The 23,997-nt window shown below is 42.3% G+C and overlaps 1 protein-coding gene across 3 annotated transcripts in view; it reads left to right on the top strand.

Moving 5' to 3' along the window:
* casz1 (castor zinc finger 1) overlaps positions 1–23,997 on the top strand; it is a 168,347-nt gene that overhangs the window by 93,864 nt on the left and 50,486 nt on the right. Inside the window, exon 1 of one of the 3 annotated variants that reach the window (XM_069140854.1) lies at positions 14,314–14,506. The exons of the other annotated variants lie outside the window; for them this stretch is intronic. Within the exon in view, the coding sequence (XP_068996955.1) occupies positions 14,497–14,506 (10 nt within the window). The 5' untranslated portion in view covers positions 14,314–14,496. Of the gene's footprint in view, positions 1–14,313; positions 14,507–23,997 lie in introns of those variants that run through there. 3 annotated transcript variants of the gene reach the window in all.

Here is a 23,997-nt window from a genome sequence, read left to right as displayed (position 1 = left end):
TGATCTCAGTGATTACCTTTTTTGTGCAAATGCACCAGTGAGTCATTTTAAATTTGATTAAACCTGTAGCTGCCAGGTTAACAACAGTCCTTCTCTGCGTACTTTTAGAAAGATCAACTTGTCCTGTTGTAAGTGGATTACACCTTATACTTATAAGCGTCACTCTACTCCCCACTTAACTTATAAGTCGACTTTTTTTGTGTGTTTTCAAATTTTACATTTAGTTCTTTCTGTTGTGTGTGTACTGTATGTGCGTGTGTGATTTCTGACTGCATGGTGTCTTCCTTTTATAATGTGTGTTTATTAATACTCCCTCCACATTTCATTATTCCTGCTTGATAACTAAATAATAGTTTTTTTTGAGACATTACGAGTTCTCTTTCTCTTTGATCAATCTGATCTGCCCTACTTTTTAAACGCCTTATTTTAAACTCACACAGTATAAAAATATTTATCAAAGGTTGTGGTATTTTTGAGTAGGATATTTTTAAAATTCCATCAGAGTTTTAAATTACAGAAAGGATTCCCGGGAAAATATATATATACAGTCAAGATTATTCTGTGTTTTTGTCTTAAAAAAAAAAAAAAATAGAAAACAAAATCTGTAATTCAAACTCAAAGCAGGCTTTGCTCCAGGCTTTTCATTTTAATGTTTATATGTCAGTTATGTGCTCTGTCTGTATTTCATTTTTATTCCTTTCTATTTGTTTTCTACTGCTTTCTACTTTCTATTTGTTTTCTACTGCTCTTGACAATATTCAGGCGTTTCTGCTCTTTAACTTGTACATGGCCGTATTAATAAAAAATAAAGGACAATCTAAAGATAACATTGCTTAAAGAAAACTGTACAGTAGACCACTATGACCACAAGGTTGCACAAACACATGCGAGAGACAGACAGTGAGAGCTTGGTGATAATTTCTGGTTATTTAAGGTGTCCTGCATTATAGTTTAAAATAACAACAAACAAGTTTGACTGTTATCGTGACACACCCTAATTTCAAACTTTTCGTCAGCTCGGAAAATGTTTTTCTCCCCTCTTATGAGTCATAATGTTGATTGCCTTCTCCCTCACCGAGTTGTCTCATTAACCCTTTGTGGCCCTCTCCATCGTTTACGGCCGTCCACAAAACTGGGATGAAATGAGGGAGAAAAACAAGTCCAGGTCTGAAGGCCCTCAATAACCTTTTATCACAATTTAGCAATAACCTGAATCAATTTGATGTCTTAAGCAATAAAATATGCTGTTGCACTCCTATTTCTGCTGCTCCTTGGATGACAGTAAATTTACATTTTTTAATTAAACTAGCCAGAATTTTTATTAGGGGGCTGGACTATGCTAATGGAAATGTTGTGTACAGCAGATTAACAGAGTTTTGAAATAAATTTAACAGGGAGACATTTGGAGGGAAAAAATGCGAGTCATTGTCTTTAACCTCTTTCATGCCGATTTCTCCTGGGGGATCCTTGTATTCTAAGGAGCCTTGTCAGGGAAGAGTGCTTCTCAGCAACGAGGTGATTAGTATCGCCTTGTCAACCGAGGAAAAACACTCACATTCTCAAGATTTATTTATTTAATATCTTTTTCATATTATACAAAAATGTATGATTTTTGTCATCGTCTGCATATGCATCAAAATATAGTGACACAACACTCTGATTCAGTTAGTTTAAATTAGGTGTGAAAAAGAAAAAAGGCTATAATCATGTTTTCTTTTGCTTTGTTTTTTATATTGTTAAAAACAGTAAAATTTTATCCCAACATTTTAATTTATATTTAAAAACTGCATTACTTGTCAATTCTTGATTTTGATTTTCCAGTCTAAATTGTTTTTGTATCTTTAAATGTAGTTTCCTTATTTCACAGATTGTCAAATACAGCAGTTAATGGCAGCATATATGTTTGTGTAGTTTTATGGTCCGCGCTCAGTATTTGATTGATGTTGCGCGAGGCTGTGTGTGTTATGCCTGGTTTTAGCAGAGTGGCAGGGGCAGAGAAGGGGGGACACAGACAACAGACAAGGGCAGGGAGTGTGTGTGTGTGTGTGTGTGTGTGTGTGTGTGTGTGTGTGTGTGTGTGTGTGTGTGTGTGTGTGTGCGCGCGAGAGGGAGTGTGTGCGTGCGTGCGTGCGTGCGTGCGTGTTAGGGGGGGTAAAGGGAAAGAGAGGGACAGCTGAGTCCTGATTGAGCATGTGCCCAGTCATCAGACAGAAACCACCCAACACCATAATTACCTTAACCCCCATCTTTTAATACCCAAATCACACCAACTGGCTTTTTTTTTTTTTACCGGCAGGAAGAGGAAACATCAGAGATCAAATGATCAAATAAACTCCAGATGCACGTGGGCTGCCATGCATCTTGCCGCAGTAGCCAAAGTGTTCAGGGCTACTTGATATGGGCCAGCAGCAAGGCAAGTGGCATCACCACCCCCTTTCTTCACTCCGGTGCACTCATGCAGTGGCCAGCACCTAATTAAAACCTCAAAGCTCCCCGTCACCAATCTGGAGTAATGGCCTAATTAATACTTGGTGAAGAAATATTCCAGAATGATAAACAGGTTGCACCTTGGGTCTTCATTGCCTTTATTATCTAAAATATAACTGCCTAAGTTTTTATTATCACAGATAATGCATGTTTGTTAAACTGCTGTGCTAAAAATAAGGCAAGTGGAAATATTCTTTGTAATCCTGCTATTTTATAAAGGAAAGCAATCAATTATAAATTATATCATGGATTAGAAAAGAAAGGTTTTTAAAGGTTAATATTTCGAGGGGGAAAAAAAGTGGTTTTTTATCCATATTTCTTTCTCATTTCTCTGAGCATAACCAGCGCAAAAGAAATCCTGCTTTTAATCTGGCAGCTAAATGTGCCGTGTCATGTATTCTTGTGTGCAGAGTCAAGAGAGAAGCCTCTATAACTTTTTTCGATTTCCTAATCTTTCATATGAAATTATAATTTCATGCAAAATCAGGGAGTAGAATAATCTGTAGTTGTTGATCTGCTGTATAAGAGGGGAAAAGGGGAAAATGAAGAGGTAATTAGCAGAGTGGAAGACTTTGGCGCGTTTGTCTGAAAGCGTGGTCTCCACTGGCCATGAATGAATTTGCATGCTTCGCTTATCGAAGCGCACTTATTAGGCCAGCTGAAAGAGAGATTAAGCCGGCACAAAATGTGGTGACTAATCCTTTTAAATGTGGCAGGGGGTCTTTAAGGTGTGAACCAGCCCATACGTAGGTTAGTGGGCATGGAATGTGACAGACCACAACTTTTTGGGGTTAACTGTCTAATGACAAGGACAGTGATAGACACGGGTAATAAATTAGTAGTTTATCTTGTGACCCTCTTATCTCTGGAATAAATACGTCAGGTGGGGTCGGACTGGTTATAGATAATGACGGAAACACTGTGTGGTCCAATATCTGACTTTTCTTTATTTTTTGTTGAATAATTAATTGCAAGTTTAGTTAACCACATATGTTTGACGAGAGAAGAGTAGGCATAAAAACAAATCTCTTCTCTCACTTTATAACTGATTTTTGTTTGTGTTGAGCACGGTTTCAGTTCTCTTGTTGGGGACCTGCTGTAACGTCTCTTGCTTTGCTTTTTGATCGGATGGAAGAGAAAAAAAACAGAAACAAGAAATCAGGTTTTTTTTTGCGTCACTTTCACTCTGAGCGTCAAAATGTTTGCTCTGCCGAGTTCCAGAGCCAACACCCCTGTCCTCAATCGTAATTGACTGCAAACAGGACCGCAGTGACGTTTCAACACTACCCTGCTCGGTCTTTTGTGTCTCCCATACATCTTCCACGCAGTCCCCGACTCGGCACCCCTCAACTTCAGCTCCCCTTCTGCCGTGTGTGTTTTCATGTGACATTCTATTCACTTGGGTCAGTAGCAGGCAGCAGCAGCAATAATTACTGTCGTTACATGATAAATCTGAAGCCCAGCTGTTCATTTCTGTCACAACAGAAAGAGAGGGGGAAAGACAGAGAAGAAGGGGAGAAGAGAAGAGCTCAGGAGTATGCAGTTTGCCGGATTTCTTTCCTTTTTTTTTTTTTTTTTTTTTTTTTTTTTTTTTTACTTGGTAACTTGATAGGATTACATGGTTCTGGAGCCCACACCTGTTAAGAGGCTGTTAGCAGAACAGTTGGCAGTCCCATTGCCACAGCTTAGCCTTTTTGCTGTCCGTTCTGTATCCCCTTTTGGGGATTTCACCCGGCATGTATGACGAGAGTTTGTTTCTCTGGGCTCCTGCCTCAGTGAGGAGTGAGGAGGGGAGAGCGGTCCTTGTGACACGCGAGCGGTGTATGTTTGATCTTACAGTGCATATCCCTACGTGTGTGTGTGTGTGTGTGTGTGTGTGTGTGTGTGTGTGTGTGTGTGTGTGTGTGTGTGTGTGTGTGTGTGTGTGTAAAGGAGGGTCGGCTGACATCTCTTTTTCCCTCCCTCTCCTGAGAGATGTTGTCTGCCAGCAGTTGTATTTCCCTCTCCAACCTCAGTCACTCCGGAGCCACCCCCCGGCAACAACATATATGCAAGTAACACAACAGCAAACAAAGAAATAATTCAACTTAGTTTGTTTTTCACAAGGACGGCGGACAGGTGTTGGCAGAGTCCTAAAATGTCCAAATACAGGTTAAACAAGACGATTTAAATGATTAAGGGATAGGTTGAGAAGTTTTGTGCATATTTTAGGAGTGCCAAAGCCGTGCTGTCAATTAGAAATACTTTAGGAAGGAGTGGAGAAATGAGTAATGCATAAAATTTGTTGCTTGTTTTTTCTTGTTCAGTTATTATTAAAAACAGTTCTGAATAGTGTGTTATCGCAGGGAAGGCAGTTTGTGGGAGAATCAGTGACAGTCATCAGACATAGGAAATCACACTACAGTTGTTTTGTGCCTTGGTGCAACGTGTCTTACTGCCTTATTTGGCATTCAGCAGCAACCCAGCTCTTCGGCTTCGTCACTTTCTATGGGCCCTCAGCACCTGTTCCCCCTATTGTGCTGGAATTTTCTATATTTGGCAAGAAGCTGGAGCCTCTCAATTTGTATGTAAAGTCCCTGTCTAATAGTTAGAGTGCAACAAACTCTAATCTCCGAGGGTATTTTTCTTTTTCTTCTGCTGTTGCTCAGTTTTTCAGAGGACAACTGTAGAAAACATGATTCAACTTGGGAGGACTACGAAACATTTCTCACTAGGGCTCCTAAATGTCATCTTGTCCCTTGCATGTTATTGACACGTTGCATGCCAGAAGTGTAAATTATCCTCCCTCTGAAGCACAGGAGAAATAAAAAAGAGCAAAGTTAATAGATATCTCAGGCTAACTTTTAATTGTTCTGATATGTAATCGCTAAATGACAATAAAAAAAGGAGCAGGGCCACTTTAAAAGCTTTATCTCTCCTGCTCTGTGCCCAAAGTGTCATGTCCATAACAGCACCACCTGATCTACAGAGTAAAATAACCGCTAAGGCTTATTGTTTGGACAATATTGGAGCCCCCCTCCACCCCCGGCCCCCACCCCCTTGCTCTCCCCGCTGCTCCTCTCCCTCTCCCTTGATTCATTTCACCCACTGTCCTCGGCTGCTGGAAAATGGCGTTAATTTTTTTATTACCTGTTTGACTCTCCAGCCTTATTACTGTAGCCCCTTAATGTTCTCTGTAACCGTGGAAACCAGATGAATAAATGTCCGCCAAAGAAAATGAGATGATTAAACAGGTCACCCTTGCAAAACAAATTCGCTTGGTCGAGCGCAATTTGTGTACCAAGCGGCTGTCTTAACAGTTTGCTAACAAGGGGATTGTTTGCCAGACTAACTGACAGAGAAGGGAGGGGGGAAATGAAGATATCTTGGGAAAAGGATATGATTGAAGCGATAATATTTTAGATCGCTGTGCTGTTTGTCTCATCTCTTTATTTTTCATAATAATGGGATGTTTGAAAAGACTTACAGTTGAACCTTTCCTTCTTGGGTATTCCTTAAATATTTGACAGATACTTAAGAATTAGTCTTTTCTAGTGTTCTTTATATTTAACCAGAATTTACAAATAAGTTTAAAGCAGCCATCCATATTATTGTCAGAGGCATTTGGACTGTGATCATCAGCAAGTGCAGCAGCAAATAGAATTTCCCTCATTTATGTGGCAACCAATCATTACTCCCTAATTGTCCTTGAGGCCATCTGTATAGAATGGCTCGTCCTCTATTGGTGTTGGAATGGTACTGGTCATGGATTTACTAGTCCAATAATGATACTTAACTCCTCTATAGTCAGCGCAACTCCAGCCACAACTGCAGTAATAAATATGAAGGAGGTTTTCTTCTCAAATTAAACAGTAGCCTGAACAGCATACTGTTTTTTCTTTTTTTTTTAAAGTGTTGCTAAGTTTCTTTCCCATGATGTCCCCGCCCTTCCCTTCCTTGTCCAAATGTAATGTTCTCATATGACTTGTTTTAAGCCGAGCTCTGTGACAACCATATGAAACGTCTGGTGTTTTCATCTGGGAAAATAAGAGAGTAGGTTGGGCAGATTTAGCCATGTAAGGATAGGGCAAACATGCAGACTTGGATTAGAATCAGGCCTGCATTGCTATTCTGACCACAAATCATAAATGTCGGGGACACGGCGGTGGTGTTGTTTATGGAAGGATGCCACGCTGCGCCACTCAAGGGTGTTGCCTGTTTGCATTGATGCACCACCACCACTTACCGCCTCTCGCTTTAAAACAACTTCCGTGTTCCACTCAGCCCAGCCATTTTGTCCCGTCACCAAAGCAGATCCCAAATGTTCACCACAGCTTTAGCCTCAAGTTTAAATGAAGGAGGGGGGGGGGGGGGGGGGGGGGGGGGTTTGTTGCTCAAAACAGGGCTGTGGCTTCTTTAAGTCGTTTGTGGGACAGAAGATGGCGAGCTTGAGTTTTTCCACTGGCGGAGGGGGGTATTTCATCCCAATACAGGGACACTATAGCTCAAAACTGAAAAGCACTTATGCATTATTGATGTTTTAATTTGTGCAAATGCCCAAGTCTTTGTTAAGTGATTATAGTGCTAGGGAGATAACAGGGGAGGTACTTCTCTATGAAACAAGAGCTTGCTTGCTGGCCGCACTGGGAAGCCATTGGACTAAATCTAACAAGTCCATGCTCCTACTCGGCAGAGGGAGAGAAGCTGGACCTGGAAGGGTGTGTGGGGGAGGAGGAGGAGGGGGTTGACTCAAAAATATCAACGTGTCTAAGATAAGGAAAAATTTAGCCGTTGATCTTTTGTCCTTATTTCAGCTACACCTCGCCTGTTTATGATGTTGGTTTTATAGGTCTTTTACATCCCTTATCAAAAATTATTTGATGCAAATACAATGTAAGTGACCTGAAAAGCCCCATGTGTAACTACTCCTCGTGGCACACTAGAAACTGACCTTGAGGGGAGAATACAAAGTTATAATGCTTGCAAAACAAGCCAATAAAATAATACTCCACTGAAAGGAAGGAGTTTGGGTAAATATAAAAGAGAAGAGAGGAGAAGCAGTTTTCTTTTGCTGCAATGATTAACTCCGAACAAAGGTTATCAAGGATGACTGATTTTTTTAAAACTCTGTAATTTATGTAATCACCTGCTACAGTTACCTTGCCAGATAAACAGTGAAGGCAGGAAAGGTTGAAACCTTCCCTTAGAAACAAGCGTGTGTATGTGCAGAGTATGAGCTGAGCTGAAAAGATTGCCTTCTGTATCCCAGTTGATCCAATCTCCAACTACATCTCAGATCATTGTCACCAGTGCATAGAAACCTATGTTTCCTCTATTGTGCCATTTGGTGTATGTGATGCTTGTCCAAACTCAGCCTCGGCCGGCGTTGCTCCCACACCTGCAGCTGTTCACACAGCTTGCCTTCCTCCTGCACCTAATGCATGTATAACCTGTGAATTATGCTGTATTCATTTAGCTCAGACTGCATTAATATGGGCTCTATGACTGTCAACCCATGAGATAAGTGTCTTACTTTTGGCTTTGGTTTCAGTATTCTCTTTTGTTCACTGGATTTATTCTTGCTTTATTCTTTTGGAAAATCTGCTTGAGTGTGTGGAACCAGGCTTTGCCTTCTGCTTTGAGGTCCCTGGTGGAGGTAAAACATGAGAACACGCGTGTGCACACAGGCCCACACATACACACACGCGCACACAGTAGGCTCTCAGGCTTCCCCAAGCATTTACTGCTTTATTAAGCTGTCTCATGAACCCACTAGCAGAACATGAGAATACAGGAAAAAAAGAAAAGCCCATATTACTTAGATGATTTGATGTCATTTGTGGACTACAAAACGCTCGGCTTTATTGTGTTCGCAGGGAGAAAGAGCGGGAGCAGGGAAAAAAAGAAGTTGGCTTAGAAATTCAGAATTTCAATTAGTGTACGTAATCTGAACCTGCCGGCTTTGATAGAGGCTTTTTTTTTTTTTTTTTTTTACTAAGAATACAGCAGCACTTGTAAAACATTAATTAAGCAGACTTGTTTTTTTAAGGATGGAGTAAAGTGTGCTTTATGCAGTCCTTTTCACTGAACAAAAGGCAGTTACCTCACACAGAGGACTGCTTCACCCAAACCATTTTGAAAAAAAAGGCCAATTTGAATTGAAGGAAAAAACAAAAGATGAAAAAAAAAAAAAAAAAAGACAAGCCATTGAGAGTAATGCTCCAAAAGAGATGATATCATATGAGAGCACAGCCTTTTGCTGAAGAATAGAAATGTATCCGTGCCTCGGTGAAACCTAAGCTTGGCACAGGAAAACGAGCCCCTATTTTAATGACTTTCTACCTGACAGATGACTTTAGACCGCCTTTTGGATCACATTGCTCTGACTTTGTTTCTTACATCATCAAATCATTGATTATTAATAGTTTATGTGAATTGTTAATTCATGGTAATATGAGTTATTATAGTAGGATCCTAGTAAGTGGAAAAAGATGAGACTAAAAAGTCGTGAAAGAGTCTTGAACTTATTTTCAGGAGATTGTGGCAAAGCTGTGTTATGTATATTTGTACTGTATAAAGGCCAGAGCACGCTTTATATTTCTACTGTTTTGTTTTTAGCAAGGCTACATGATACTGCAAGCTGACATGAATGCTCTAAACAACACTGATTAGCATTAAAGGGGATTACAGTTCATTCATTTGCTTTGGTTTTATTTCCCTCAAATGTATCAAGATAAAAACCATTGCAGTTTATTCCCAATAGATCATTTACTAAGTTCAGAAGCAGATAATGGTTAAAGATATAAAAAGCGTAATAAAGGTGATTTTTTTTTTTCCACCTATTATAAAACATAGGAGGTTTTATGGCTTCTTGGAATTTATAATAGAAAATGAAAAGAAAAGGATAAAGTCCCTGTCCCTCATTTGCACATGGTGCTGTATATGCATTTTCCACAGACTATTGTAAATCCTCTGGCAGTGGGTGATGAGTACACATACAGATGATACATTAAAACTGCCATAACTCGCACACCCAGCAAAGCTAAAAATCAATTGGAATGGATAGTTAAGCTGGCCCCTAAAAATCAATGAGCAATTCATGTCCTTGATCACAGAGTGTCATTCCTCTCAATGTTAGAGGCTGATGAGGGCTGAACGTACACTCACATACTCGCATTCAGCACAAATATATACCGGAAACATGCACATACATTATCTCAACTGATTCAATAAGTTTAGAGTTAATTCAAGACACAGTTTAAGAACACATTTGTATTTTAAACAACTTCGCTTGATGTCTTAAAAGCAGGCTTCTCACAGTGTTGTCCATTTTACCATTTATTAAACTAAGTAGCATTAGGTGTTTTTTTTTGTGATCGTGTTTAATGAGGTTAGTATATTTTATCACGGCCAGCTGGTCAATACAACATATTGAAAATAGCAGGGAGTCAAATTTCAAAGCTCATGTTGTTGTTTTTAACTGTGCAAAATGTTGCAATCCCACGACATTGTACACCAAGCCTGGAAAATAGAGATGACCTTATAGCCATTACATGGTGAGGGCACAGACACACTCAAATACGCCCACACACACACACACACACACACACACACACACACACACACACACACACACACACACACACACACACACACACACACACACACACACACACACACACACACAGCAGGCTTTTCCGTGTGGGAAGAGTTGAAAGGCGATAAGGTTGGCCAAATGAAGAGGATGAAAATTCTGTTTCAAAATAGCAATTTTGCCCTTATTAATGCCATTAGTGTAACAGTCATAATGGATCAAATCAACGGATGACCGAAGCAACTCCCCTGTCTCTGTGCTATGACGGGATCATGTCGGGAACAATTTAGGCATTTTGTGTTGATGAGTGAAGTTTCGAGTGCAGTACTATCCTGCAAACCACCACTAAATTACGCCCATAGTTGCTCTCTTTATCCTTTTCTCTTTTTCCTTCTTTCTCTGTTTCTCTTTCCTTCTTTCATCAGCTCTTTGTACACATTTATTTCCATGTTTTAGTACCTTTGAACATCAATTTGTTATTGTTGCCTTTGATTTGGGCCAGTTATCAATAGAAGTGACCCTTTTGTTAGGAACTACAGTATTTTTAACCCTGATTCAGATAATGGCACTGTGACAGTAATTTTTGCTCCTGGGCTATTTGCTGCTTTGAGGCCGTTCCTGTCACTCACACTTTGTATCCCCCCGTCACCAATTATAGCCACACTGACCAATTCAGAGGAGCGCTACAACAGAAATTATGTCTACACAGAACTGTATCTTTGACTTCAAATCTTCAACCTTTTTCCACAAACAATGTTCTCTTTATTTGTCCACAGAGTCCGTGGGATATTAGTTATGAGTTCGCAGTTGCTTGACCTTAACAGGTGGTCCACTTTTACGATCTATTACTCTGGTAACATTTGAAAGCGTCATTCAGTCCGCTGGCTAAATACCTCAGATTTGGGGAGAGAGCCTTTGAAACAGTTGTCGCCTATCAGGAGAAGCACAGAGTCAGAGGGACCGGTGGAACAGTTGCTCGTCCCCTCATCGAGGTGAGAAATTTTCCGGCAGCTGTCACTCGACCGCTTTACCTTGTGTGTTGTCTTTTTTTGAAGGGGTATTTTTTTTTCCCCCCTCATTTCCAATAAAGCAGAAATGAATGTTTGTGGCAACTGAAAGGGGGGGAGGGCAAACTCCAGCGCTGTGTCCTGTCACTCAAAATCTCACTCGTGTGTGTCCTCCTCTCCACGTTTCATCAGCCGCCGATCATGAGACGCACGTGAGACGACCCCAACGGCAGAGTCTCCTTTCTGAGGGTTCGACTGCTTCACAGACTCAGGCGGCTTTCTTTTTAATGTTGGCTATCATAAACCCCTTTCTGAAAAAGCTAAATGTTCCGTTACATTTGCCTCCGTTCTCTCTCTTTGCGACTGCACTACAGTTCCCTCTTCCTTTCCCCGTCCCCCCCTCAATCCCCCCTTTACTCCCCCCCTCAATCCATCTGCATCATGTCGATCTGTCAGACTGCCAGTGTCTGTTCCAATTAGATTCCACTTAATACACGTAACCTCGATTAACACGCAATCAAGCCCAGATAAATCACGTCCTTTAAGTCCCCCCTCTGCCTCTCCTGTGTTGCTTTGCATCACTCAGTTTTCCCCAACAAGCTTGCTTTCCCACAGTCGTTGGTCACAATGTATAAAATCACACACTGACTGCACAAGCAGGTAAACTCAGCAAACGTCCTCAGAGGTGACACTTTGCTGTGGAGACAGGTGATTTTCACCTCTAACCAAATGCTCTTTCTCGGCGTGCGTCTCACTTGTTTCCAGTAATGTGAAGTTCCTCTTCTGTTTCCAGCAGACGCTTGTTGGTGCCCTTCTCACCCCAGAAGATGAAGGTGTCTTAATTACATCTTTGCTTAAAAAGCTACAAAAGACACCCTGGGCTTTTTCTACATTGTGGGAGGCTGTGTAGTCTATTGTCTCTGTGACCTTTTTAGCTAGCGGACAATTGGTTTGACTAGATTACAAATTAAGACACAGCACCAGGCACTTAGAAAGCAAGTCTGTTAGAGAGCAGTTCTATTACTACCAGCCTGTGAAAGCCACTGGGCCATACATTTTAAGCATCACATAAATGGCCACAAAGTCAGGCATCACATGCGCATTGTTCCGTATCTATAAAATATAAAGTTACGTTTGCTTTTATGATTCCTGCAATGCCAGAGAGTCTTTGCCAGTGGCGGAAAGGGAAAAAAACACACAAAGCTACCAGGGAGCTAAGGATTCATGGATGATTATAATTCTTTCAACAAAGTTAATAATTTACTCTGTTTATGCTAATAGGGGAAAAGAGGACTGTTGAATTCCCGAACAGCAAAAACCACTAAAAATATAAACCAAATGAAAACAACCTGGGGCACTGAAAAAGCACACGCAGCACTCTTGGGGTCTTCTTTTATTAATCGCAGCTAAAAGTGCTAACATTGACATGTTGAACAGATTAGCCTCTTTAATAACAGGGTGGGTCAACATGGCTACTGCTGCTGATCCATGAGGATATCCTGTAGGGAGGCAGATAGCCTGTGTTTTTCATACTCTGACCCTTGCCTCAATGGGGTTAGCCCCTGTACTAAAGATACACTGAGTCCCCTGCATTCATTACATGAGGTATACAGCACTTCTTTCCTTCTGTAACTCACTGTAGGTTTTGCTTTCTTTTTTTTTCTTCTCACATTGAGAAAAGTCTGATCATTTGAGGTTTTGTTGTTGTGTCTGAGTGCTTGGTAACTGTTTTGTAGCCATGCTGTGTCCAAAAGTGGAAGCTGTGGCAGTTAGAGATCTGGCTTTGTTTCACACGGCGACAGCTTGTGTCATACACGTTCAGGCTACCGCTGCACAGCATTAATGGTTTTAAATATCTCAATGCTAGTTGGAGCTGACAAGGCCTGTCGGTGTGCTGTGTGTGAATAGGGCTTGGATTTAAAATAAATTAAGCTATGAGAAAGGCTCACGTTGATCCATTTCTTATCTACCTTGTCAGCCCCGAGCCCTTTAAAATTATGTGGACAAGTAAAGGGACAAGCAGTGCTCATTCACAGTTTCTAGAATGTAGGAATATCCAGTTATTACTAATGAAGATTGTGTGTAACTAGAGTACATACCATCCTCTCTCAGCCGCTTTGAAACTGTTGATCTCTGTAGAACCAATGAAAAAGTTGTGCATGTTTTATTTAATTAGTATTGGGTGCAAACAAATGAGTATTGAATAGATACCCGATAGCCCTGTGCCCTGCCTTATCCCTTTTATAAACTCTTTCCACAGCCACAACAATGTTGCACTGTCTCTTTAAAAGGGGTGACAGTTTTGACTATAAGTTGAGCTATTTTCTTTTCTCTTTCCCAGAGAAAAAAAAATGGGAATAACACTGATGAGTTTTAACAGCTTCAGCCAGGCGATGGGCAAATATAATAAGTGTTTTCGTAGACGTCACCAATGATTATCTCGTCCGGGCATTTTGGGTGAATGTGGTGGATTTAGAGGCTCGTCTCCCATTGTGCTGACATCACCCTTTAACAAACCAAATTAAATCATGGCTAAAATCATTTGAAACTCTCACAGAGTCTGTCTCAAATGAAAGTCTGGGAAAATTGTAAAGGGAGCACTGTGTGTATGTGTGCGCTTGAGACTGCTTGATCCTGAGGGATGGGGGTGTGTACTGTGGAAATGGGGGCAAATTTACCCTCACACTGAATAATGGAATAAGAGGAGCTAATAGTTAACCAATTCCTCAGAGAATTTAAAGGACAGAGTTGTGACAGTGATGTTTTTTTCTTCATTCATTTCTTTTCTGTTTAAAGCATGTAATTGTTATTCTATTTTTTTGTATTTTTTTTCTTCTTATGTCATTTATAATTTGAACTTAATGGATGGAATAACAAGCCTTAGCACAGACTGGTCTCTGTAATGAAAATCTAAAACAGCCATAATCGGTCTTGATATACTGCAGCTATTGAAGAAATGAGTGTCCAGTTTCCACAGCCACGCCATTGTTGCATGCAAAATGTGTTTTGGTCCTGATACCACTATGACACAATAACGGCAAGAAAAGGCAAAATGACACCTCTATATTTTATAAACACGATTTAGTGACGTGGTATCATAACAACTGACACGCATGCCGGTCTCTTACAGTAACTGTGATCATCAAAACAACTCATAAGCATACAATTAAAAAAGATAAAACTTTATTTTGATGTGATTACAATACAGGATTGACTGCGAGGTGGCACAAACTAGTTTCCAAGTTGGAATAAAAGGACAGTACTGCTTTTTATTCAAAAAATACATTTGAATTACATATCACAGTATTTACTTGTGTTGTGCATTAGCCATAAGATGAGCACCACTAGTGCTGCTGGAACAGACAGAGGTCCCCAGCTGTCCCGTCTCACCACTCGCATGCCGTAGTCAGCCACCCATGACCTTGTGAAATGAACAAAGGTAAGAGAGAGAGAAAGAGACTAAGAGGAGTGAAGGAGTGGTGGCAAAGTGTGGAGGTGCATGGAGGTGGTGGTTAGCAGTGTGTGTGTGTGTGTGTGTGTGTGTGTGTGTGTGTGTGTGTGTGCGTGCGTGCGTGTGCGTGTGTGTGTGTGTCTTGGGGGGAGAGGGTGGGTTGCTGCGAAAGTCCTCAACTCAGCCAACGTGGCCTGATGTGACAGGATTAGCTAAGCCCCGGTGAACATGGCTGGTACTGTGAGCCTGTGTGCGTGTCAGTGTTTGTGTGCGGCAGGCAGGAAGTGTGCACAGCAGACTGGGAACTCAGAACTGCTGCTCGCCACCAGCCGAGCCAAGACAAGACATGGGAGATCAACAGCGTGTCGGCCCATCACTGCCATCAAGCCTTAGCCTTCATCACCCTCCCCTTCCACCAATGGGAGCGAGCCAGACCATAGAAGATTCAGCCAAAGGAGTCAGAGATACAGTGGGGGAGACACAGTGGGGGACTAGTGGGCGGGCAGCTGGGGCTAAAGTGAACGTGAGTTGGAAAATGATCCTATTAAATTGAATTAAAGAGGCAGTCTTCATTTACCCCAAGAATGATGGATTTGGATAATTAACAGTCTTAATGGGGACTGGTTAAAGAGGCCAAGGGAAACCGGTGGTTGCAGGCACAGAGTAAAGGGGCCAGGTCATACCTGCATTGTATTCAGCCAGATGAGCCATTATGGAGGCCCTTTTTTTTTTTGTCACTTGTTGGGGATCATTTTTAAAGTATTTCCAGACTGTGGCAAGCTGATCAGAAATTTCCTCTTTCATTTTAAAGGCTGTATTTTTTTCCACCTTTGTAAAGAAAAGCATCTGTAGAATAGTGTGAGCGCAGCAGATCAAAGTATGTTGTACTGTGTGGTTTTCCACTGGGCCTGCTGACTAGCAGACACGTGAATAGGGGAATAAAAGCAATAGGAAAGTGTCACTGATGAGCGTGTAGGTTTAGTGTCGATATAATTTGTGGTAGTGTGCTGCAGCAGTGAGTGCATTACACCAGTTTAATGCCCTCATCTTGGGACCTAATTATGGCACTAGTAGTGTGTGTGAAGTGTATATGTGTGTGCACGTACACGTGGCGATGTGCTTGTGTGCCTGGATTTTCACTTTGGTCAGTGCACAAACCCTATCTGCATGTCCTTAATTCTTGATGATGTGCAGGCCTTAGGCAGTGTGTGTGTGATGGAGAGGATGCCTGTGTGCCAAGTTGAAGTGATTGGGCGGCAGGGCATGGGCCTCATCCCGCTGAAAAATCCAGTTGCTTTGCTCACAGCAGCCAACTGGCTGTATTGCCTCGCTAGGTTCCACAATGTAGTCGAGACTAGTGACACCCTGCCGCAAAGGAGCCACATTAATGGGGAACTATGTGGAGGGGCAGAACTAGTTAGCTTCATTTACAAGGCCTTACTGAGTCTGTTTATTCCTTATATACAGCATATATTTTGTGCTACATTGCTTGCAGTGGAGCAGTCTTTTCACACAGACAGAGTTGTGGATGTAATCAATTTAGCCAGTTGCAGAAGAACCTCGGATGATGTGAACCGCAGCTACCTGAACCCTGGTCAGGCAGAGAATGTCTTAAGTAAGGGGCTCAAATAATTTAATGCTACTTTTCTCCTTTCAAAAAAATTAACACCACAGTCGCATGCGTATGTGTAACTGAGAGAGTGATAGAGTGTGTGGAAAAAAACAATCTCATCAAGCAGGAGGCCGTTTGCTTAGCAAGAGCTGACAGTCTTTGTGTATGTAAATGAAGAATTTAGACTAATGGAGTTGAACCATTTCTAATTTTGTGATGGCAAGAGGATTTTGATTGAAAGTAATTAAGCAAGCTAGCTGTAAAATTAATTAAAGCAAAAGGAGGGGGGGACTTTTATTGGATTGGATAGCGATATAGCTGCTGTCAGGCAAGGGGGACAAATGGGGGTGACCTGGATTCTCTGCCCTCCCTCCTCCCACTCGGGACTTTTATGTCACTTTAATCTCCTTAGAGCGGCTGGTGTGCATTTGTTTGAAATAATCAAGGAAATATGGTCAGAAATTGTCAGCTTTCAGATCTAATTTACCTGACAGCCTCGCAAGTGTGTGTGCACGCGCAAGCATGCATGTGACAGTGGCAGGTCCCTTTTTTTTCCCCTTGCCCTCTCCTCAGCTTTGTGGAAAATGCTTTTGACAGTCTTGAAGCATCTTGGTTGTTGGAGGGCGGGGGAGATGAGGAACTTGGGTGGCTTTAAGATGGACATTTCAATGAGCCGTGTTTGGCCCGGCTTAGCACCTCTGACACGGTTGTGTGCGTGCACACACACCAAAATGTTTAATTGCCTCTGCAACATATTCAGACTCATTTTGGCCACTGTTGCAGCACTTCTCAGCCTCTGTTGTCTGCAGTTACCCTAAACAAGCAGAAGCAGATTACAGCCATGACAAAGCCTGTTACAGCTACTTAACCACTGACAAATAAGATTGGCCAATCCCGCACAAATAGAAATAGAATTTATTGATTTTTTTGGTTTTTAAAAATAAACATAAAAATTATATTTAAAGATGATCCTGATTTTGAGGATTTTTTTTTTTTCCCTTTGGTGTTTGAAAGTGCCTCTTTTCCATAATCCTATAGCTGTTTTGTGAAAAATACCAACCGTCTGTGCAGTTTATGCTAAGCTAATAACCAGTCATAAAATAGCCCTGCTAATGTCCTGCGACATCTATACAGCTTTGAGCTGCATGGGGTCCACATGTAAGGTCCACAGAGCTTCCCGTGATTCCACAGTGGGTGAGATGCCACTACCTCTTAAAGGTTCTCTGTGCTTGCTGGTGTTTGTGACATAGCTTCTCAATGTGGCCCTCAGTACCCCCTGAAGAGACAGTTAATTAAGGCCTGAGCCCAGACAACACTGCCGGGACTCTCACCCACCACACCACAGTCTGCCCCTGCTTCCACCACTCCTGTGGGAAAGCCGAGCGCCAGGACTGCGCCACCAACGGGGCCCCTAACAGGATTAGGAGTCCTCTGAAAATAGGACCTCAGCTCCAAAAGCCTCTCACCCACCTTCATCTGCCCAAAGGATCCCCCTCAATTCATCCCGGCCCTATCCACTCCTCCTCTCCCCATAAGATGGCTCCACCCTAGCTCTGTATTATCAATTAATGTAATAAAAGGTAGAACAAAGAGCTGTCTTTCTCCTGCTCTGTAATTAGAGGGGGAGATCTCCTGAGGACTGGCATTCCTTGGGCCTGAAAAACATGATTTTCACCCCCCCCCCCCCCCCCTACACTCTGCCGCCGCCACTCAAGCGGAACATGGCTCCTCGATGTATAAGGGAGATAATGTAAATGTAGTGTAGTCTGCCAGGCAAACCCGGCACAACCTATTTTGCAGTGGCTTTATCTAAGTGTGAACAAATGAATGCAACATTTGAAAAAGTGATACATTATTAACTCTAATTGATTCCTCTATAACACTATACATTCACTGTCACCTTTGCTTTAGCTCACACTAGTACATGTGCTCTGAATCATTCGTGTCGCTGTCCCTATTCTAACACGTTACGTGTCACCACACACTGTTAACAAATGTGATAAAAACCACCTGAATTGAGAATATCAGGTATGGCGTCTGCCTATATGTGTTTTTTTTCAGTTAAGGTGAGATACTGTAGACTTTGTTATGTGTGTTGGTGTTTTATTCTCCCCTGTGCTTAACTGTGTCTACATGGGTGTGAAAGTAAAAGAGAGAGACAGAGCGTCCGCTTTCACAGCCACTGGAGCTTTCGATAGGAATTAGTTTTACAACATATGCAAATGTTCCCCCTTGAAAAAAGGGGGTCTTTAAATGACAGGTTGATACGTGATTAAACGACAATTAGAGTGCTGAAAATAAGTGTCGGCAGTAGGTCAAGCACTGGGCGGCTCTGCTAAAAGGTAGCAGACTATTGAGAGCAGAAAACATTCCCAGGCGGAGGCCAAGAACAAGACCCAAAACAAATTAGAACGGTGAAAGGGGGAGCAGGGTTGGTACCGTGTTTCAATGAACCCACAACAAAAACAAGTTCTGTGTTTTGCCGGAATGACAAAAGGCCGACTTCACGATTAGAGTAGGTTCGTGTTTTCAGTAAGCTGCCGACGAACATGGAACATACATCCCCTTGCTTTACGTCTGTATTGTGTAAAACCTGCCCAGAGCTCTAACGGAGTTCTAACACTGGCACTGGAATCAAAGTGGTATACTTGACAGGCATGATGTTAACCTTTAGTGCCCCCTGCCCAGATTTAAACTAGCTGTCTGCTCTGGTGTGGCCTGCACCCCACACCTCGGCTGCCCTTTAAGTTAAAAGTACATAGACATGAGGAATTCTCTGTCTTTCTCCCTCACTGTCTTTCTTTCACAAACACACGCACACAAACATACAGGCGGGGACATAAAAGGGCTCACGCTTATTCTGGCGCAGATGGCAGATGGCCCTGTCCCTATAATCCCCTTTGATGCTGCAGTGGGCAGCGGCTCCTGAACATCTATGAAGCCAAAGCCCCAACAAAACTTGAGCTACTTTTCCTTTAACTGACCCCAATTGCCGAGGAGCTGTTAGCTGTCAGACCTGGTTAAGAGCGTCTTTACGGAGGGAGAGTGAAGGGCACGGGTTTCTCTCTCTCTTTCTCTCTCTCTCTCTCTCTCTCTCTCTCTCTCTCTCTCTCCTCCCTCTGCTTCCTGTTTGTTTTCTGTCACAGGAGTTTCATTCCTCCTCTATGGCACGACTGTGAAAGCAGGTTGACTTTGGTGCTTTTAAGTTGGAGAATAGACGACACTCATTTCTTCCCCGTTCCTTACAGAAGGCAACAGGGTGAACCCTCCCCAGCTCCAATAGTAGAGCCACAGATGGCTGGAGGTGGGCTAAGAGGCTTAGATTTCATCAAAGAGCTCACCTTAATTATAGTTGTTTAAAAAGGGGGTATTTTCACTGCTTGTGTACATCGTATCTACACACGAAAAATTAAATTAAAAGCACTGTATCACCAATTTTCTAGATACTGAGTTGTTGTTTTTTTTAAATTGATGTATATATTTTGCACTTATCTTTGTGGTTGTCCTGTCAGATGTCTAAGTGCTTCAGTTTACTGAACTGGTCAGTTGATGCTGATGAAATAAATCTGCTCTCTCTAAAGAAAGTGCTTCAGTCTCTGATCAGATAAGAACAAGCTCACTGATAAAGTTTTTAAAATAATTTAAATACCTTTAATCACTCTTTTACATTATTAAAATGTGACTGCAGTCATAATCTGGTTGCATTTTACACATTTTGCAGAACAATCCTTTTTGATACTATTTTTAAGTCTCTGATTGTCGAAGCACAATTTTGTTAAACATCCCTTATTAAATTGAGAATCACTCACCCGGATGTTTTACTGAACCAGCACTTCCAACCACTTTCCTTTCCTTGTTAATGTTGCACTGTAAATAGAATAAAATGTGAACTCGTGTCTTCACCTTTGTTTTAAATCATTTCCTTCTCCTAATGTAGGGAGCTCCGTTCTCTTGCCTCCAATTGGAGGAGAGTAGTTAAAATGTCTCCTCGGGTGCAGAGGCGCCTGCTTCAGTCCCTTCTGTTTCATTTTGAAAGCACCAGATTCTAACACAAATGGGGAAACCCAAATTGGCTGTGCGATCACAGAGAAGATTTCTGTGTCGTTTGTATCGTATTATCATCTGAGAGCTTTGAGGGATAAACCTCACTGAGATTTGCTCACGTTTCCAGCAGGTCTGCTGAGATGTACGCTAGCTAATGGGATTGGGCTTTTTTTTTTTTTTTTCTAGCCCTCTCCTGTGGCGTTATGGAGCTGGCAGCTGAACTTGAACGGATGCGCATGGTGCTGAGTCGTGCACAGGACTATTTCAAGACTGAAATGCGATTGTTTTAATACTTTAATCCACCTGTCCTTGGCATTCAGGATGTTGCAGAAGTCGCCTAATTATTTCAGTGCCCTCTATCCTTGCTGGTTGAAATACAGCAGAGACCGAGAACCCTGCTGCAGATAAATAAGTTCATCATGAAGGAATTTTTTCCTTAAATTGCTTTTAAAAGAACAAGAATGTGGTCATTTATCTCAGGAAAAAACAAATGTCAGTAAAGAACCAAAATATAGTGCTTCTCTGAAAAAATGCATGGCATAATTGAAATTTTAAAAATGCATGTATGCAAAGAGGATTTGAAATACCCCAAATCACTTTAAAGAGCAAGTCATTTAACAGCCAGAATTCTCTGAATTGTTCCAGGTTCCAACAGCGATAGTACGCAAACACAAATATTTTCTTTTAATTAAAAGGGCCTCATCTCGCTGTAGCCTCCCCAAGCCTGCTGCCAGCTCTAAACGACCCCCCAGTGCACACACACACACACACACGCACACATACACACACACACACACACACACACACACACACACACACACGCGCACACGCGCGCACACACGCATACAGTACAAATGCTTGTGATGCTTTTTTTCAAATCCAGCACTACTCAGTCACATACATGCAGCCAAATAAAAAAAGGAAAAAAAAAGTGATTATTTTAATTGTGTCCTCAGCCGTGGACTGCTCTCGACTAGCTGCTAATCTGTCAGACCCTGGTTGTCAATTGAGAACCAGGGACACCAGCAGTGACGGCTGCCCGGTTCACTGATAGCCCCCTGAGGGACAGTTACCAAAAAAAAAAAACACTCCCCCACCCTTCACCCAGTCTGGTCCTGTTTAGCAGAAGCCGTGGTGGCTCTAAAAGGTGGGGAAGGCTGTGTCCATGTGCGCACACTGGTTTGGGACGGTGACCGTGTTGGTGTGTTTGTGTGTATATACATGTGGTTTGGCGGGGGGTGGCGGCTTGATAGTAATGCATGTTGATGGTTTCAGAGATACTTCATTTCAGAAACAGGGGCCTCATTAACTGTAGTCTTCATCAGGCCAGCGAGCAGCGGGCACATTAGGGGTCCACAGGAAGTTAGAGTACAGCAGGATAGTGCATTAGGGAGGCCTGGGGAGACGCACTCTCTCTCTCCCCCCTCAGTTCCACTTCCACCTCCAGTGCTTTTCTATATCTTAATGTACCTTTCAGAGGAATTTGGATAGAGGTCAGTAATTATGCTCTTTAAATTATTCAGTCGAGGTCCTCTGTAATTGTGCTTTTTAGAGCTCGGACATTGACAACATGGTTTACTGCACCACTTTTGGGGCACGGTCTGACCGGATGAATCAGTATAGAGTAAGAGTGTCTGAGTGTGTTTCACTGCTCTCATCACCAACTCGTAGCCGACATAGGAGTGATCTTTTCAAATTTGAACCGGTGTCAACATCACATGAACAAAATTAGCCTCTTTGCAGAGAGAATTTGTCAGCACCTCATGTTCAGATCTGTTTTAAATATTGTGTCAAGACCGAGTTGACTGTGCGGCGCGCATGTTGGTGTCAGCGACCTAGCAGCGGACTACCAGCCACTGTGTGGGAATGTTTAGTTTGGGACACAAGCGTGTTATTTTTGTCACATCGAGGAGAGGAAAGCCCAAACTGCAAGGATAGCAGAAAAAAAAATCACCAAACTTTCTCTACAAAGCCAGCTCCGACAACGTTTGACTGCACATGATAACATCGTCCGTCCACACAACAAGTCCTCTTTCAGCCACACATTATTAACACATCACTGAAAGCGGCAGAGAGCGTCTCATTGTTGTTACAGGGTCTAATATTTATATTTATCTAGTTGGGAGAAGCATTGACAAACATGTCACACACCTGCAGTTTTGCAGTGTGTGCTACTGCAGTTTGGTGTCAGAGAAAGAGCCTGTACAGTAGAGTTTTGTTGGGGCGAGAGGAAGACTGTAATTACTGTCTGGCGATTCATCTAGTCACTGCATAAAATACTGTTTATCCAGTCGCCCGTGTTTCTGTCGTGGCTGAGGGAGGGGAGGGTCATGTTTTGCACAACCGAGACAGCTAGGGCAATCAGGAGAAGAATCGTGACTCCAAAACATTCAGCCTTTTCTTTCTTTCTCGCTCTCTTTGTCTCTCCGTCTTTCTCTCTCCCTCCCTGTCTAGAGTTGAGAACTGGTGCCTTAGAAAATGAGATCTCCCTTTCTCTCTCCCCCCCCCCCCCCCTCTTTGACACACCCACACACAAATAAACATAAAAAGCTAATTTGTTAGCGCCCTCATTTCGGAGGGCTGAGCAGGAGAATATTGTTGGGGGGAAAAGTAATGCTTTGTCAAATGTTGACATGTGTTGCAAACATGGGGCCTTCAGCAGCAGCATTTCGTAGCAGCAGCAGCTCAGGCACATTGTCGGCACATGAAGAGGATGCTATGAAACAAGATTAGCCTCCAAATGCCCCCCCGCCCCCCTTAACCCCCACTCCCCTCCATCCCCCATACTCATGTGCCAAATGTGTGTGTGTGTGTGTGTGTGTGTGTGTGTGTGTGTGTGTGTGTGTGCGTGCGTGTGTGCGTGCGTGCCTGCACTAAAATGCTAAATGATCAGATCCACTGAAATATTTGCGGGCCTGTTTTTTCACATAATGAGTAGCATGTTCTGTATGTCACCGAGCAGCTGAAGTTGGGTTTTACACATTTGTCCTGCTGCAAGGCTCCTGTTGTATGGCGCATGGTTTGGCTTGGGCCAGAGAGTGCACATCCCTGTAACTGAGGATACCTCCCCTTGGCTTTGGGTCAGGGTGACACTGGGCAGGGGGAGGGAAAAAAAAAAAAATCCATCACCCCCCACTCCCCCCACCCTGCCCCCACAAAAATGAATAAAAATTGGAAAACAACATGCAAGGTCCGCCTAATACAGGAACACTTGCAATATGCTGATGTTTTCTTTTGCACACTGTGTTTGCTAAATTGCCTTTGACTGCGTGCATCAGTAATGAAACTTTATGTCCTTGTAGAGAGGGCAGCAAGTCCGTTCCAGTTAGGACCGGGACGATCTCCTGTCTGGCTTTTGTAAGATTTTTTTTTTTTCCCCTAATACAAGTTCTTATGAATAAATGAAGCCCATGAAGTCATTTTTTCCATATTTGTGTAAATTGCTTTAAAAGCATTTTATCATGTCATAAAAAAGTGCAATTGATCTGCTGGGCTTAGCCCATTGGACAGCTGTGTGTTTTGTTAATGGCCACTTTGCTCCAAGCAGCTTATTAAAAAATTTATATAGAAATGCTAAAATTGCATAAATTATTTAGATACAGTAAGCATTTTTTTTTTTTGTTTTGGTCAGGCAGGGAGGGGCTGTTATCAGTATGGAAATTTACCATAGTATATTATCTGCTGAAATATAGTAATATATCTGCCCAGACACATATGTGTCCTCCTCACTGCTCCCCCACACATGCAGAGGCGCAGGAAAAAAAGTATATATTTTTTGATGACTTCGTTTCAGCAACCACGGAATGTCACCCATATCCTGGTT

Source organism: Embiotoca jacksoni, unplaced genomic scaffold (genome assembly GCF_022577435.1).
Source record: "Embiotoca jacksoni isolate LCO1_2020_lvr unplaced genomic scaffold, fEmbJac1.0.p SCAF_9, whole genome shotgun sequence".
NCBI lineage: Eukaryota > Metazoa > Chordata > Actinopteri > Embiotocidae > Embiotoca > Embiotoca jacksoni.
The sequence above is the reverse complement of the archived record's forward strand: the minus strand, read 5'-3'. Positions and strand labels throughout refer to the sequence as shown.